The sequence below is a fragment of the Carcharodon carcharias genome, chromosome 3 (genome assembly GCF_017639515.1).
Source record: "Carcharodon carcharias isolate sCarCar2 chromosome 3, sCarCar2.pri, whole genome shotgun sequence".
NCBI classification, from domain to species: domain Eukaryota; kingdom Metazoa; phylum Chordata; class Chondrichthyes; order Lamniformes; family Lamnidae; genus Carcharodon; species Carcharodon carcharias.
Genome location: NC_054469.1, coordinates 81,494,551 through 81,511,838, shown reverse-complemented (window position 1 = coordinate 81,511,838; position 17,288 = coordinate 81,494,551). Strand labels below are relative to the sequence as shown.

At 41.1% G+C, this 17,288-nt stretch overlaps 1 protein-coding gene across 1 annotated transcript in view; it reads right to left on the bottom strand.

Moving 5' to 3' along the window:
- The window catches only part of dazl (deleted in azoospermia-like), a 198,076-nt gene that overhangs the window by 60,307 nt on the left and 120,481 nt on the right, over window positions 1-17,288 (bottom strand). The window contains exons 7-10 of the mRNA XM_041183964.1: window positions 16,096-16,223; window positions 5,515-5,595; window positions 4,003-4,053; window positions 1,698-1,820 (exon numbers count right to left, since the gene is read on the bottom strand). Of these exons, the coding sequence (XP_041039898.1) occupies window positions 1,698-1,820; window positions 4,003-4,053; window positions 5,515-5,595; window positions 16,096-16,223 (383 nt within the window). The remainder of the gene's footprint in view (window positions 1-1,697; window positions 1,821-4,002; window positions 4,054-5,514; window positions 5,596-16,095; window positions 16,224-17,288) is intronic.

Genomic DNA, 17,288 nt, shown 5'->3' with positions numbered 1-17,288 from the left:
TGGCTCAACCATATTCAACTGTTTCAATGATCTGTACTCCCTCAAAGCCAGGAGTGCAATTGTTTAGTGATGATTTTGGCGTTAAGCTTCATTCACAAGTCCAGGAATAAAGCAGCTGATGTCAACCTACAATAGGACCTGGATAGTATCCAGATTTGAGATAAGTGGAGATATTATTTGCACTGCACATACCAGGTAAGGACCATCTTGTACAAGGGAAACCCAAGCACTCTCTCCTGGGCCTTCAATGAAACCACCATTATCAACTTCCCTATCATAAACATTTTGAATCAGAAGCTGTTCCAGAGAAACCACATTAAAACCATGGCTACAAGTAGGGGAAAAGCTGGATGCCTTTTGAGGAGTGGCTCATCACAGGAGTGGCTCATCACCTGATCCTTCAAATTTTTAACACTATCGACATGACTCAAGGCAGGAGTATGATAAAATACTCCACAGGGTGTGGGCAGCTATAACACATGAGAAACTTGACTGTCCAGTTCAGTGTAATTTAATTGACTGGTAACAGTGCTACTGAACTCAGTATCCATTCTCTGCACAATTGGCGTGCTAGGGTTGCAATGTGTAAAACTACAACCAGCTCCAACACCACCTTCTCAAGGGTGATTAAGGATCGGTAAGGATCTGGTCTGGCTAACGATACCCATATTCCATGAATCAATAAAAAAAATCTAAAGGATGCGTTGCAACAACTTGGCAGCATATCCATCTCCAGATAAGGGCCAGGAACAGCAATGTGGTGTGAAAACTACTTTCTCCAAGTTCTTCACCGTCCTGACTTGCTTCATTGTCATTAAGTCAATATACTGGAATATGCTTCCCAACAATGATGTGGGAGCACCGGCACTACAATGACTAGATTGCTTCCAGAAGGTCCATCATTAGTTTCTTTGGATAACCAGGAATGGGTAATAAATTCCATCTCAGTGCGACCCACATCTTGAAACCAAATGGAAAAAAGGATATATTATAGCAACTTGCCGAGCGTAATTCAACAGTGCCTACCTTCCACAACTTCTACCACTAGGTAGATCAAAAGCAGTAATAACCTAGGCATTATCTGTTCCAAATTATGTACAATCATGGCTTGAATGTATATCACATGTTATTTATTCATTGAATCGTAATGCTGGAATTCCCTACTTATCACTAGCACAGTACCACCATCACCACAAAGACTGCAAGCCTTCAAGGCCACCAGCTTTGCCGATGTCACCCACATCCCAAGGACAAACTTAAAAAAAAAATGCAGGAATTGACATAACCCACAGGCTGCAGAGCTGGGGAAAAAAATTTGGGTGAACTGATAAACAGGTTTCAAACATCATAGTGGGGCCACTAATAAATTACTAGAAGAAATTAAAAATGGTATATTTACTTGAAATCAAACCTAAAATCACTGCAGTGCAGAAAATTAGCTTTCCCTTGTGAGGGATATATAAGGTGATTGTGATTTATAGAAGGAAAGGAATTGAAAATTCAGGCCAGTGTGGTGGTGAATCAAGAGACAAAGATAGTGTGGAAATTTAGAGAGAGAGGATACCTCCTTCATTCTCACACCCCCCCAACATCGACACGATTTTACATTAGTCATCAACTTTCCGCATATAATTTTGGCATTATTTTTATACAGGAAAGGACAAAGTTTTGAAAATCTTTGTAAATTAGTTGATTACCTTTTCCACAGTATCTAGAGGAGAAGATGGAGTTTGTTGTGCATCACATTCCCTCTGCACAAACACAGTTCCTGGGTTAATCATTTCAGGATATGGGGAGTTCACGTATGTCCCAGTGGTAGGCTAATTACGGGGGAAAAATTAAGAATAAACTTTAGTTCTTTATATTGTAAGAATGCTTCAGTGCAAAGAATGGAAAAAGTAGAGTTGTTGAGTTAAGTTCAGCTAAATCACCTTAAGTATTACTGAAAAAAAAGAGGCTTGTCAAAGCTTTTCATCTTGCACTCATCAGGACACTTGGCAAGGATACCAATATAAGGGGAAAACAACAATCTGTACTGTATGTGAAGACAGTGTTGCCATGGAGAATGCACCAATGATGGTGAATGACAGTTAACTGCCAAGCACTGTTTGAAATTTAAACCAGGCAGCCTAACCAATTCCTCAGAGCAATGCCATGACCAATAAGTTAGCGAATGGCTGTACTTTATTTTGTTTAGCTGAAACAGGTGTAATGTTCTGTTTGTCTGTAAAGAACACTGCCTTGTATATCAATTATATGTAGCTTCCAGTACACACAAATATGCCACAATGCTAAAAGGTGTTCTGCCTATCACACAAGTAAATAAATTGATATATGAATTTCAGTGCCAGTGTGATGCTGGGTATATAGCTGTACATCCCAAAGACTGGCAAATCGTATCAAACAGCATGTCCCAGCCGCTGTTCACAATGGGCATGGTACAGACCCTACCCAACCAGTCCATGCTTGCAAAACTGAAAATAGTGTCCAGCATTAAATGTGATTGCACGATTGGGCAACATTTGCCAAATAATCATCAGTGTGCTAAGAATCACACTGACAACCAATTTAAGATAGTCAGTCGGGCTTGCAATGTGGCACATTTGCATGTACTGGAAGCTACATCTATTAAATCACAGGGCCCTTTTTTTTGCAGACAGAAAGAACATGTAAACACACTGCACCTGTTTCAACTAAAAATAAGTGACAGCCATTTGCTAACTTACTCCTCAGGGCAATGTCTTGACCAATCAGGATCAAGCTGCCTGGTTTAAATTTCAAACAATGCTTGGCAGTTAATTGTCAGTCACCATCACTGGTGCATTCTCCATGGCAACACTTCCACCAGAGGCCACTTGCCAACCAATCAACTACTCTCTTCAAATGCAAGATAAATTGTTGTTTTCCCCTTATATTGGTATTCATGCAGAGTCTTGATGAGTGCAAGGCAAAAAACTTCAACATGTCTCTTCTCAACAATACTCAAGTTCTGTACTTCCAAATGGCTATTTAAATCATCTAAATTTAGGCTATTCACAACTAATATAAGAAAACATTCCCCACTTCCAAGTTAAGCTACTCGGGTTATCACCTTTGCCATGTCCAACACTGGACACGAACATGGAAGAGAAAACAAAACTGCAACTCAGGTACTCATTTTTCCTTGCTGCTAATGAAAATTAAATAGGAACTTCTGCATAATGTGAAACCCAAGATTTTATTTTAAATTTCATCTGAGAAATTTCCAGGCAGCCCAAGAAAGAAAAAAAAACAGATCACATGATCCAAAACTTGGCAGGAGGCAACACAACAATTTTGAATCCAACTTGTTTTCTATACTAAATAGCTGGAAAGGTATCAGCTTTGGATAGAACGTTCATAGCCTTACAGTTCTCAAACGTATGCTCAAACTAGCATCCCTTCTCCACAACAATCAAGCAGATTTCCCATTGATAGACTTTGCAACCAAATATTAATGCAACATTTGGTACGGGAAAAATGTTTTCTTGTCACTTAGCAACTGTGCTGCACAAATGTAACTAAATTTCAGCACCTAAAAAAGGTGCAGCATACCACAATCTAGAGTTATAAAACACACTTTCTTCATTTGGAATTGAGGAATATTATAATTGCAATCAGTTTATTTATATTTTACCTTTTTGTATGAATTCATGCACAAAGAACTAGCAACCATGCAGGTTTTCATAATTCAGGACGCCACACAACCAATAACTTTAGAAATGAAGTCAAGATTGTAATATTGGGGACCACTAAACAACCTGAACTAACTTACTAGTAAAAAATGAAATACATATCATTCATAAATTAACAAATGTGTACTGGATAATCCTTGTTTTTAACTAGATTCCAATTGTCAGTAACTAAGCCAATTATTTTCTACTATAAGCTAGACATACAGAAAGGAAGCTGAATTATGCTACCTTCCTAAAGTAAACAAGTGTGTCTTTATTAAAATTGAACTGACTTAGCAGTTACCATCACCTGAGGCATCATCCATCTCCACTGACCTCCTGGTGACCATTGTGTTGCTGCCTGTAATTATCACAAAAGCAAAAAATTGAAAGTTACTTACTTTCCTAGGTGTCAGCTTTCTATATGCAGTCAGGATCAATACTCCATAATTTTCCAAAATATTGGTGAACAGCCTAATGTACTAATAACCAGTTATTCTACAGATCGCTCTCACCCTAAGGTTCTGGTAGGATCTTGCTCTTTAATGAGATCCCCCACACTATGTGGATTGCCCAAATTATTGAGGTGAAGGGAGTGGGGGGGGGGGCGGTAGGAAAGGGGGATATAATTAGGAATAGAAAGAATGTAACTCTTGTAAACATGCCACGACAGTCTCAATGGATCCTCATCAGTTGCTTATACAAATGAGTGTGTCCAGCTGGTTTGGTGCCATGCATTTATGACAGCTGTGAAATAATTCTTTTAAATACAAAAAAAAATTGTTCAAAGAATACAAGTACACAACAATGGTAGTAATTACAGTCATTGTGATGGTCAAAATACAAAACACTGGTTTGAGGAACACTTCTTCAAAATTTGTGACACTAAAGCAGAGGTTTTGAAAATGTGAACGGTGTTTGAGCACCAGGAAGATACACGTTAGCAAGATGGGAAGACCGATAGATGCAATTTTGTATGAGAAACTGAAGGCAATACATTTTGGAAATTTTCTGAAAAATATGAACAAACAGAGAATCAGGGTCCAAACACAAGATTGGTGAAAATGTAATAATTATTTGAAGCAGTGAAAGATTCAAAGTTATGAAGGAGGAACAGGACAGGGAAGTTAACATTTGAATTGTTCCAAAAGGTCAGACAGAAAAAGTTAAGTGGCCTCCTGTGGAATAAACATATATATTGTATTGTAAACCTAGAATTTTAACTGTCTGTAATGAAGGTAGTTTCTTTTTATTAATCCTGGAAATCCAAAACAAAAACAGAATTACCTGGAAAAACTCAGCAGGTCTGGCAGCATCGCGGAGAAGAAAAGAGTTGATATTTCGAGTCCTCATGACCCTTCAACAGAACCTTTTCTTCTCCGCTGATGCTGCCAGACCTGCTGAGTTTTCCCAGGTAATTCTGTTTTAGCTTTGTTCATATTCTCAGTAGAATCTGTAATTTAGCTACACAACATAAACTAATTCCATCACTACATAACTGGTCTAACTGGAATTTAAAATTTGGTTAGTATAACAAACATATAGCAAATCTGCTCACATTCCTAATAACTGCGATTAAACCTTAGAGAAAAACAAAAATCACTATATCCAGCTTTCCACTTTCCCAAGCAAATCAAGTGCTAACCATGGTCTGAACTGAGTAAATCTTCCAATAAACCAATTTGTATCAAATTGGTATTGTTTTTAAATATGCCTTTGGCTTCTTGTTTAAGGTTGATATTATTGGAAACTCGTGCACTAAATGTCATTTATATTTAAGCTAAACAAAAATGAAGTCAAACAGTATTCTGTGAAACTTCACCTGATAATTATATGCAGGATGTGGATAACCCATTTGCACTTGTGGTAACGCCACAGCAGGAGGGCTGGGATATGAATAAGTCTGCAGAATAGAAACAAATCCATACATGTAGAAGACTGAATTCAAAATGCAACAATTTAAATAGTACAAAACCTATGTTTATATAGTGCTTTTAACATAATAAAACATTCCAAGGCACTTCACAGGAGCATTATAAAACAAGTATGATACTCAGCCACAAAAAGATATTAGGTCAGACAACCAAAAGCTTGGGCAAAGGGGTAGATTTTAAGTGACTTATAGGAGGAAAGTGAGGTAGAGTGGCCGAGTGGTGTATGGAGGGAATTCCAAAGCTTGAGACCCAGCCACCAACAATGGAGCAATTATGATACACAAGAGGCCAGAATTAGAGCAGTGCAGCTGTTTTGGAATGCTGGGGGGTTAGAATTCAGAGATAGGGTGGGACAAGGCCATATAGGGATTTGAAAACAAGATTGAGAATTTAAAATCAAGACGTTTCTTGACCCGGAGCCAATGTCACTCAGCAAGCCACCTGGGTGATGGGGGAAAACGGGACTTGTTGCGAGTTAAAAAACAGGCAGAGTTTTGAGTGACCTCAAGTTTACGAAGGGTAGAATATGGGAGACCAGTCAGGAGTGCGTTGGCAAAGTCAAGTCTAGAGGGAACAAAAGCGTGGATAAGGGTTTCAGCAGGGGATGAAATGAGACAGTAGCAAAGTCCAGCAATGTTACAGAAGTGGAAAAGACGGACCTAGAGATGCCATGAATAAGAGGTCGGAAGCTTATCTTGGGAGTAGGCAGCAATCACAACACTAATTAAGAGCTAAATGAAATTAAGATCAGCAAAAAAATAAAATACTGAGAAAAGCAGAGTATTTTTGGCTCTGGTGAATTTGGTATTGAATGCAACATATTGCTTACTGTATGTTTAAACAAAACAAAAAGGTACAAGACTCTACAAAGCCAATGCCTCCATCGATAGTCTATTCCTAATCCAAAGTAGTATTAAATTTAAAGCATCGGGACATTGGGATACCTCATCTGCATTTATTCTTTAATAATTAAAAACTACACTTAGGTAGGTCCATAACAACAGAGCAGACAGCAAAACTGTTTTTGGCATCGGCCTCTTCACAGTAATTTGTGCAACAGTTCAGACACTTCAAAAACTTCATAATTTCCTCAACTTCTGTCACTGAGGAACATCCCACTTCGGAATTGAGTTCTAAGCATTTGTCTTACGGACCTGGACCATGGAAAGATCAAAAAAAGACATAGCTCTAGCCCCACTGTGTCTGATCCCAAGATCACTATTATTTAAAATTATCTAAAAATATGATTCACATAGTATGCAGTGCATATACTTCAATTCAATTATAGTGCTTATTGTCAATTGGTGATACTAAAATCAGTTATTAAACATTAAGTAAAATAAACATATGACCTTCATAAATGTATTAAAAGGTTAAATGTAAACCAATTATACAAAGAAATTATCAGCTAAGAAAGAAAAAAGGGAATGGCTAGGATCAAGCTTGGGGGAAAAGAGATCAAAATGATATAACACAGGAGGTGGCCAATCACCCTGTGACTGTGCTGACTCTGAGCTGTCCAATTAATCCTACAGCCCTGCCCTTTAAGTATTTATCCAATTACTTTTTGAAATTTACTGCTGTATCTGTTTCCACCACCCTTTCAGGCAGTGTATTCCACAACTTATAGCATCTTGTTGCACAAAAAAAAGTTTCCTCATGTCACCTCCGATTCTTTTCTCAATCATCATAAAATAATTGCCAACTCTTCTGCCACTGGAAACAGTTTCTCTTATTTAATTTAACATGAGCCCTTCATGACTTCTGAATACCTCCATCAAATTTCCCCTCAACTTTTTCTGCTCCAAGGAAAACAATCACAATTTCTAGTCTCTCTGCATAACTAAGTTCCACGCCCTTAGTATCAACCTCCTCTGCACCAGTGTGTAGCTACCATTTTAATACTGTGGCTACAAGAGCAGGTCAGAGGCTGGGAATTCTGTGGAGAGTAACCCATCTCCTGAACCCTGAAAGCCTGGCCACCATCTATAGTGCATAAGTCAGGAGTGTGATGGAATACTCTCCACTTGCCTGGACGAGTAGTTCCAACAACACAAGATGCTTGACACCCTCCAGGACAAATCAGCCTGTTTATTTGGCATCCCTTCCACCCTCAACATTCATACCCTTACCACTGATGCACAGTGACAGTGGTACATACATCTACAAGATGCACTGCAGCAACTCACCAAGGCTCCTTCAACAATACCCTCCAAACCTACCACATTACCACCTGGAAGGACAAGGGCAGATGTGTGGGAACATCAACCCCTGCAAGCTCCCCTCCAAGCCACACACTATCCGGAAATCGGGAATATACCACCATTCCTTTACTGTCGCTGATTCAAAATATTCAACGCCCTTCATAACTGCACTGTAGGTGCACTTACACCACATGGATCACAGCAGTTCAAGAAGGTGGCTCACCACCTTCAAGGGCAATTAGAGATGGGCAATAAATGCTGGCCTAGTCAGCAACACTCACATCCCATGAAAAGACCCTATTCAAGGCCACAACATCCTTCCTAAAGTGTGGTACTCAACACTGGCCACCAGACCGGAGCACTGTGTAGGTATGACTTAAACTCATAAGCATCTACGTAGCACAGCCCATATTGCTTGCTTGATCCCTTGCTCCCAGTTATAAAAATAAGTAAAACATGCATTTGTGGGGCAAAAAATTGAGGCCGAACAATGGATCTTCCCATGCTTGCTGATTATGGGTGGGCATTCCAAAATGGCCATGGCATGCTTCTGCCTGAATGGCTCATGGGTTGGCTGGCAGCATAGCATTGCGAGTCAGGACACCTAGAAAAGGAAATCGGATTGTCGTGAGGTACCTGAATTTAATTATTAATTTAGTTTTTTGCTGTACTCGGGAGCCATGTGTTGAGACTCAGTCAGGGATCGGGATTAGCCATGGGTTTCTTTCAAATGGTGTTTCTGGCTGAATGAATGAAAAGTGTTCTTTCAGGACTGGCTGGCATGGAATTTTAAAAATTTTTTCTCATCCTTGCGGGCTGAGCTCTCTGTTTGGTGAAGCTGGGCTTAAGGGAATTCAATGGAGCCTTATGCTGGAGTACAATTTCTACCATTTTGCTTCCAGGCTCTTCTGTCTCTGGAGATTTGTCTTTCTGGTGAATTTTTCTCCGCGTCTGTAGCTTCAGTTGGGAGTTTGTTTCAGTTCAGAATCCTTAGTTTTTCTGCATTCTTGTGAAGATAAGGGCTTTTGATCCGGATGCTGCACCATGAAGAATCCTGCTTCGGACACCACGACTTGAGTATATTAACAGCAAGTCTTTATTAGCACAGTTTGGAGCTGACTCCATCCTAGGTCTTTACACAACTCTATCCATCTCTAGACTGACCCTGGCTCTGGGCCATGTGCTTTCTTACACCACCGTTTGGGCAGTACTCTACTCAGTCACACATTAACCTTGCATGTACCAGACCTTACTACTATAAGGCTGACTGCTGATGCAAGTTTGGACAAAAACACAATTTTTGGGGCCGGAATAACTGAGTTGTTTTATCCGCTGCTATCTGCAGTATGTAGTCCCTGTGGGTTATTAAGTTGAACCCTGATCTTCCTGTAGGGATGGGCATAAAAGGTCCCATGACACAATTTGAAAAACAGCAAGAAATATTTCAGGTGGCTGGGCAAACAGTTTTATCACCAACAGCCTTACAGAATGCCTACAACCAATGCAAAAGTAGTTCCCCTTGCTGAGACAAAAAGGTCAGTAAAACAAATATCAACTTATTAAAGCCAAGTTTAGGTTTTATGTTGAGTGGAATGGAGAAACAGAGTATCATACATTTCATAGCAGTTTTATTAAACTCCTGTACCTGGGAGTGATCCCCATAAAGATTTGGCTTGTAAGTTCCCTCTACAGCAAAACAAAAATCAAGCTCGGATATTGTGGGGGGCAGGCTTCTCTTCTGAGTTATTTAAGTGATCTGTTTAAACTTGAGACAAATGTCTGGAATAGATTGCATATTTGGAAAAACAATACCACACAAGCAGGGAATTGGAATTAAAACAGAAAATGGAAATAATTAGCAGGTCTGGCAGCATCTGTGGAGAGAAAGAGTAAGAGTTAACCTTGCAGATAGTTGACCCTTCACCAAAACTGTTTCTCTCTTCACAGATGTTGCCAGACATGCTGAGTATTTCCAACATTTTGTTTTTACGTCATATTTGGTAAAAGTTCTGCAATGGAAAGGAAATGTGGGTAGACATCATGTTTCAGCTTCAGCAGAACGAATATGTGGCACTCAATCCAATTTATAAAATATTCATGCTTAAATTTGAGATATTAAAATGAGTCCTTGCAATTCACCGTCAATACAAAAAGATCGTCTGTCAGTAGTCCAAGTGCAAAATAATTCTCCTAGTCCAACATTCGAGAAATATCACCATTAGTCTCATTTCTGTTTGCAAGGGCTGGAGTTCACCATTCACTGTGTCAAATTAATGGAGCATGCAATAGACTACCACCATGCTGGAAATTCTTGCAGGCGAGTACTGGAGGGTGTCTCCCAAAAAGTGCAGGCATCGAAAGCACATTTCAACAGCTCACTAAATGAACGTCCTCCTCAGTATGTGGCTGGAGACATAGCGACATTGGGGTTCTGACCAGTGCACACAAAAGGAGAGAGCAACTACCTTACTGAGTAACCCCTGTCACCCAGTAGTCTGTCACAGACTCGGGGGGGTATGGCAGAATAGTTTTAGACATGTGTAATTGCCTCAGGATGAATGAACCTGGGAAACATGACCATTCGTGCAGAAAAGTCTGAGTTTGGTCACAGACTATCTACATGATGATGGACTGGAAAACCTTTCAGTTGATGAATTTTTCAGGCAGTCGCATTGATGCCCTGTTAACTTCATGCATGTACTCAATCTAGAGAAAGCTGAATATAGTTTAAAAGTCCGTTCGCCTCCATGCTTGTGACGCCATATCCATGGGGAAGCTGATGTATTCCACAACCCTTGCAAACAGGGCACTGTCACAGAATAGGGCATCTGTGACAGAGGTAATGCATCCCTGGGCGGCCATTTGAGATTCCACAAAAGTCTGCAAGCAGACCCCTGGAATGTTCCAGCCACAGAAATTTAGGGCCATCACCACTTTTGACTGCCACCAGGAGGGAATAGCAATTGGTTGTTCAAGGCACCGGGTCTTCCTGCACCATAGCACAAGTCAGTAACATTTCTCTCAACATTCATATCATTCTGCACCATTGCTTCAACATACCCAGGTAGCTTGGGCAGTTCCAGTACACCTTGCCCTCAAGGATAGTATTTTTTCCTCCTCCCTGCTGCTGCCTTTGGTGGCTCTGCCTCCTGCCATCAGGGTATCCTGGCTCTGGCAGCATGCTGCTGCTGTCCTGCCTCTACAAGCCTTGATTTGGGAAGATACAGCACCCATTTTTCATAGCAGCCTTCCTTCACAAAATTATCCTTTTCCAGTGAGCCTGGCAGTATTGGATGTCAGATGCTTTGACAGATATGGAGGGGTTTTCCCTTTCTCTTCCCACCCTCCTCTCCCATCTTTTGCTCTGCCAACACTTGAAACAGCAAAGTTACTGCTCAATTAATCATACAGGTGAACACAACTTAAATACACTCTCTATCTATATTCATGCCTCCAGCCATCACTCAGTAAGGCCTCCAGTGTGACTAAAATTGGGTCCGATTTAAATGGCCACTGAGTTTAAATGCCTCTCCACAGTTTGAGTTCCCCTTTCCCATGCCAGCAAAAATCACATCCACCGGAAATGGGGACAGGGCTCCCACCTACTATTTTTAAAGGCATCCTGCCTCCAATTCACCATTATAAAAATCCAGCCCACGATGTCAATAGAAAGAATGAGCAGATACAATAATTGCTAAAATGTACAATTTTGAAGGAGATGCAAGGAGAGAAAAACCTGGGGATGGTTTTGCACAAATCTTGAAGGTAGCAGGACAGGTTAAGAAAGCAATTAATAAAGGACACAAATCCTGGGCTTCTTTTATAAATAGAGGCACAGAGTACAAAACCAGAAGGTTATGTAAACACACAAATGCTAGTTCTAGCCCCAGCTGGAGTCATGTCCAATTCTGGCATCACACTTTAACGATCTGCTCATTCTTTCTATTGACATGCTGAACTGAACTTTCATGTCAATGATTGGAGGTGTGATGTCTTTAAAATGGTGGTGGGATCCAGAGGCAGAAGTCCTGTCCCCATATCGTTTTTCACTGGCAGGAGAAAGAGGAAACATTTTGGAGAGGGTACAGAAGAGCTTTACTAAAATGGTTCCAGCGGTAACATATTACAGGTATGTGGACAGGCTGGAAAAGTTGGGGTTGTTCATCATGGAGCAATGAAGGCTAAGAGAAGATTTAATAGAGATGCACAAAATATATGAAGGGTTTTCAATGAGTTAAAGAGAAACTATTTCACAGGCTAAAAGGGTTAGTACCAGAGAGCACTGATTTAAGGTGATAAGCAAAAGAACCAGAGGGAACAAGGGGAAAAACTTTTATGCAACACGTGGTCAGTACTCCTGATAAGGTGGAGGATATAGATTCAATTCTAGCCTTCAAAAAAGGAATTAGATAAATAGTTGGAGAAAAAAATTGCAAGGATATGGGGAAAGAATGGGTGAGCAGGACTAACTGGATTGCTCTTTCAGAAGAGCCTGTACAGAATTGATGGGCTGAATAGCCTCTTACTGTGCCATATTATTCTATGATTCAATAACAGCTGATACATTTCCTTACATAGTCAATGCACTTCCAAAGATGTAATTGTGTTAAATGATTCCACCTAATTTACAGAAACTCAATTAATATGTTAATTAAGGAAGTAGTAAGAATGGAATATAGTCATTGTTAACAGTGAAAGTACTTTTAATCAAATAAATGCCTTCAGATATAAATTAAATGGCCCATAACAATGCTATATTGATATGGGGTTGAAGCACCTTAGTTCTCACTCTATGACATGTAAAACCAACAGGTATATGTTCCTTTACTCAAACTTATCCGGGGCTTCAAAACACAGCTTATTGTTAATAACATAATCAAATATTTTTGCATTAGGATCAGCTGAATAGGAAGGTTAACAATGGATTTGGATTTGGGGGGAGGCGGCAGCATAGTGATAATGTCACTGGACTAGTAATCCACAGGCCCAGGCTAATGCTCAGAGGACACTGGCTCAAATCTCACCACAGCAGCTGGTGGAATGTAAATTTAATTAATAAATCAGGAATTAAGAGCAAGCTTTGGTAATCGTGGCCATGAAACCATTGTTGATTGTTGGGGAAAAACCCATCTGGTTCACGAATGTCCTTTAAGGAAAGAAATCTACTGTCTTTACCTGGTCTGGTCTACATGTGACTCCAGACTCACAGCAATGTGGTTGACTCTTAAAACACCCTCTGAATTGGCCTACCAAGCCACTCAGTTGTATCAATCTGCCACCAAGTCTACAAAAAGGAAATGCAACCAGATGGATCACATGGATTGACCCAGGCACCAGAAACAGCAAATTGTCACAGACAGATGCATCTGTGACAGGTAGACTGGCGAGGACGAGGTTTAAGTATATTTTTCCCTTGTTGGTTCCCTCACCACCTGCCGCTGATCCAGTTTAGCAGTCTTTAGAACTCGGCCAGGTGGGTCATTAATGGTGTTGCTGAGCCACTCTTGGTGACAGACATTGAAGTTTCCCATTCAGAGTACACTCTGTGCCCTTGCCATCCTCGTTGAGCTTCCACTTGAAGGAAGCAATACGGAGGCGTACTGATTCAGCATCTGAGGTGGGAGGGTTGACAGTGGTGGTGACGGTAGGGGTAACCAGGAGGAGGTTTCCTTGCCCATGTTTAACCTGATCCCATGAGAGTTAATAGGGTCCAGAGTCAATGTTGAGAAGTCCCAGGGCAGCTCCCTCCTGACTGCATACCATTGTGCCGCCACCTCTGGTGGGTCTGTCCTTTAAGGCTGGAAAGTGGGATTATGATGGGTGGCTAGTTTTTCTTTTTTTTTTGCCAGTGCAGACAGGATGGGCTGAATAGCATTTTTCTGCACCGTAACTTTTCCATGGTTCTATACCCAGTCATGTCGACCCTGCAAAGTCCTCCTTGCTAACATCTGGGGCCTTGTGTCAAAATTGGGTGAGCTGTCCCACAGACTAGTCAAGCAACAGTCTGACAAGTCATACTCACAAAATCATGCCTTACAGACAATGTACCGGACATCACCGTCCCTGGGTATGTCCTATCCCATCAACAGGACAGACCCACCAAAGATGGCAGCACAGTGGTATATAGTCAAGAGGAAGTTGCCCTGCGAGTTCTCAATATCGACTCTGGGCCCTACCAAGTCTGATGGCATGAAATCAAACATGGGCAAGGAGACCTCCTACTGGTTGCCACTTACTGCACCTCACCCCACCCCAGCTGATGAATCAGTTTGCCTCCATGTTGGACTTTCGCTTGAAGGAAGCACTGAGGATGGCCACGGCACAGAATGTACAATGGGTGGGGGACTTCAATGACCATCACCAAGAGTGTCTCAGTATGACTACTGACTGAGCTGGCCAAGTTCTAAACACTGTTAGACTGGGTCAGCAGCAGGTGGTGAGGAAACCAACAAGAGGGAAACACACTTCACATTGTTCTCACCAATCTACCTGTTGCAGGTGCCTCTGTCCATGACAGTATTGGTAGGAGTGACCACCGCACAGTACTTGTGGAGACAAAGTCCCATCTTCACATTGAGGATGCCCTCCATCATGTTGTGTGGCACTACCACAGTGCTAAACAGGATAGATTTCAAATGGATCTAATAATGCAAGACTGGTCATCCATGAGGTGCTGTGGATCAGCAGCAGCAGCAGAATCATATACAACCACAATCTATAACCTCATGGACTGGCATATCCCCCACTCTACCATTATCATCAGCATCAAGCCAGGGTATCAACCCTGGCTCAATGAAGAGTGCAGGGGGGCATGCCAGGAGCAGCACCAGATACCTAAAAGTGAGGTGTCAACCTGGTGAAGCTACAACACAGAGCTACTTACAAGCCAAACAGTGAAAGGAGCACAGAGCTAAGCAATCCCACAAACAGATCAGACCTAAGCTCTGTAGCCCAGCCACATCCAGTCATAAATGGTGGCAGACAATTAAACAACTAACTGGAGGAATAAATTCCACAAATATGCCCACCCTCAATCAGGGAGGCCAGCACATCAGTACAAAAGACAAGGTTGAAGCATTTGCAAAATCTTCAGCCAGAAGTGCTGAGTGGATGATCCATCTCAGCCTCCTCCTGAGGTTCCCAGCATTACAAATGCAAGTCAACAGCCAATTCGATTCACTCCATGGAATATCATGAAAACAGCCAAAGGCACTGGATACTGCAAAGGCTATGGGCCCTGACAACATTCCAACAATCGTACTGAAGACATGTGCTCCAGAACTAGCTCCTCCCTTAGTCGAGCTGTTCCGTTACAACTATAACACTAACATCTACCCAGCAATATGGAAAATTGCCCAGGTATGTCCTGCCCACAAAGATCAGGACAAATCCAACTGGGTCAATTACCACCCCATCGGTCTACTCTCAATCATCATCAAAATGATGGAAGGGATCGTTGTCAGTGTTATCAAGCAATACTTATTCAGCAATAACATGCTTACTGACACGCAGTTTGGGTTCCACCAGGGCCACTTAGCCCCGACCTCACTACAGCCTTGGTCCAAACGAGGACAAAAGCGGCCTGCTTGATTGGCACCCTGTGCACCACCTTCAACGTTCACTTCCTCCACCACTGATGCACATTGGCAGCAGTGTGTACAACCTACAAGGTGCATTGCAGCAGCTCACCAAGCCTCCTTAGAGAGCACTTTCCAAATCGACAAGCTCTCCCACCTGGAAGGGCAAGAGCAGCAAATGCATGGGAACACCACCACCTGCAAGTTCCCCTCCAAGTCACATAGCATCCTGACTTGGAATTATATCACCATTCCTTCACTGTCGCTGGGTCAAAATCCTGGAACTCTCTTCCTAACAGCACTTTGTGTGTACCTACAACATGGAGCAGCTGTTCAAGGCAGCAACTCACCACCTGTTCAAGGGCAATAAGGAAAAAGAGTAATACATGCTGGCCTAGTCAGCGATCTCCACGTCGCATGAAAGAATTAAAAGAAATAAAATTTTCCCTATTTATAGCGCTGGTGAATTACAAGGGCAACTCGATCGTAAAAATATCAGGCAGGATTCTTTTGGCACATTTGCAAGACAGAGTATGAATTTTTCAACTCCTCCCAGTCACCAGCATCTAGCAAAAGTTATTTTAAAAACCACACTTCATAAAACCAATACTTACTTACAGCAGCTAAGTATTTAAAATGGAGGTAAAAGCTGTACACAAAAATAAAAATGGCTCTCAATTTAACTTGCCTGTACATATTGAAGAGCTGATCCAGGAAATCCAGGTGATTGAAAATATGTCTCTGTATTTTGGCACACACAAGGAGTTGGTGATGTTATTAGGGGAGCTGGTCTTGCCTGAACCAAATGAATTGGATCTGGATAACAGAATACAGGGAAGGTTAAACATAAAAATGCATACAAAAAAACTCACCCAACTGAAGCAAAACATTGATTCTCCCAGTAGTTTTATGAGGTGCATTTAGCATGTAAGAAGCATTTTTCCAAGTTCACCCAGTATTTGGCTTTTCTTGCCTTCTAATTTGTGTTAAGTTACATACATATGGACACCAAGATATGCTGCTTTTAACTTCTCAGCTTTTTGTTTACCAGTTTCAGGTCACACCACCAGCACCTGCATACTCAGGATATCATAAAGCCCATCACAGCCAAAATCATACTTCTGAATTAGTTATACTCTGGTCAGGTAGGCAATAGTGACACTCAATTCACACACAGCAAGGTGCTGCAAACAGCAATGAGATAGATGTCCAGTTCCATCTGTTTTAGTTTGTTGATCAACAGATAATTTGGCAGGACACTGCAAAACTCTATTCTTGAGTAGCCTTACTGGATCTTTCACCTGAAGTGTTAGGGCCTCAGCTTAATATCTTATCTGAAATAAGTGTCATAATACAAGCATATTATCTCTCATTGGAAAAATTCACTGTTTTTGGTTGATCTTTCAAAGTTGCTATTACTCGGCCAAGTCTGCAAGAAACCATTCTGAAAATACTGATCCCTTGAGGACAGATTCTAGTTTTAAAAAACACTTTTTCCAGCAGTTTATTTGAATTTTAAAACAACTGTTATTTTGAGAGTTTGCTTGGAGTTTTTTGATCTTTCAAGTAAAGACAGTCAAGGAGTCTTAGTTTGTAAACACTGGTCTGATGGCATTTTATTTTCCACCTTTGGAAGGGATAGAAGAGCACAGTGGTGCATTCTGTGCATTCTCCTTTGAGCAAAACATTGTGTTGGAAGTTAAAAGTTCAACCTCAGCCTGATAACCTATTAATGCCATAAATAGTGTCATGCCTTTCAGTCCACAAAAGACTTATCTGACACTTGTGCACATGAAAGCAAAAGATTTTTTAAAAGTTTATCGAAGTCATTCAAGAATTTAGAATAGAATTTTTAATTGAAGTTGTTCAGGCACATTCAAA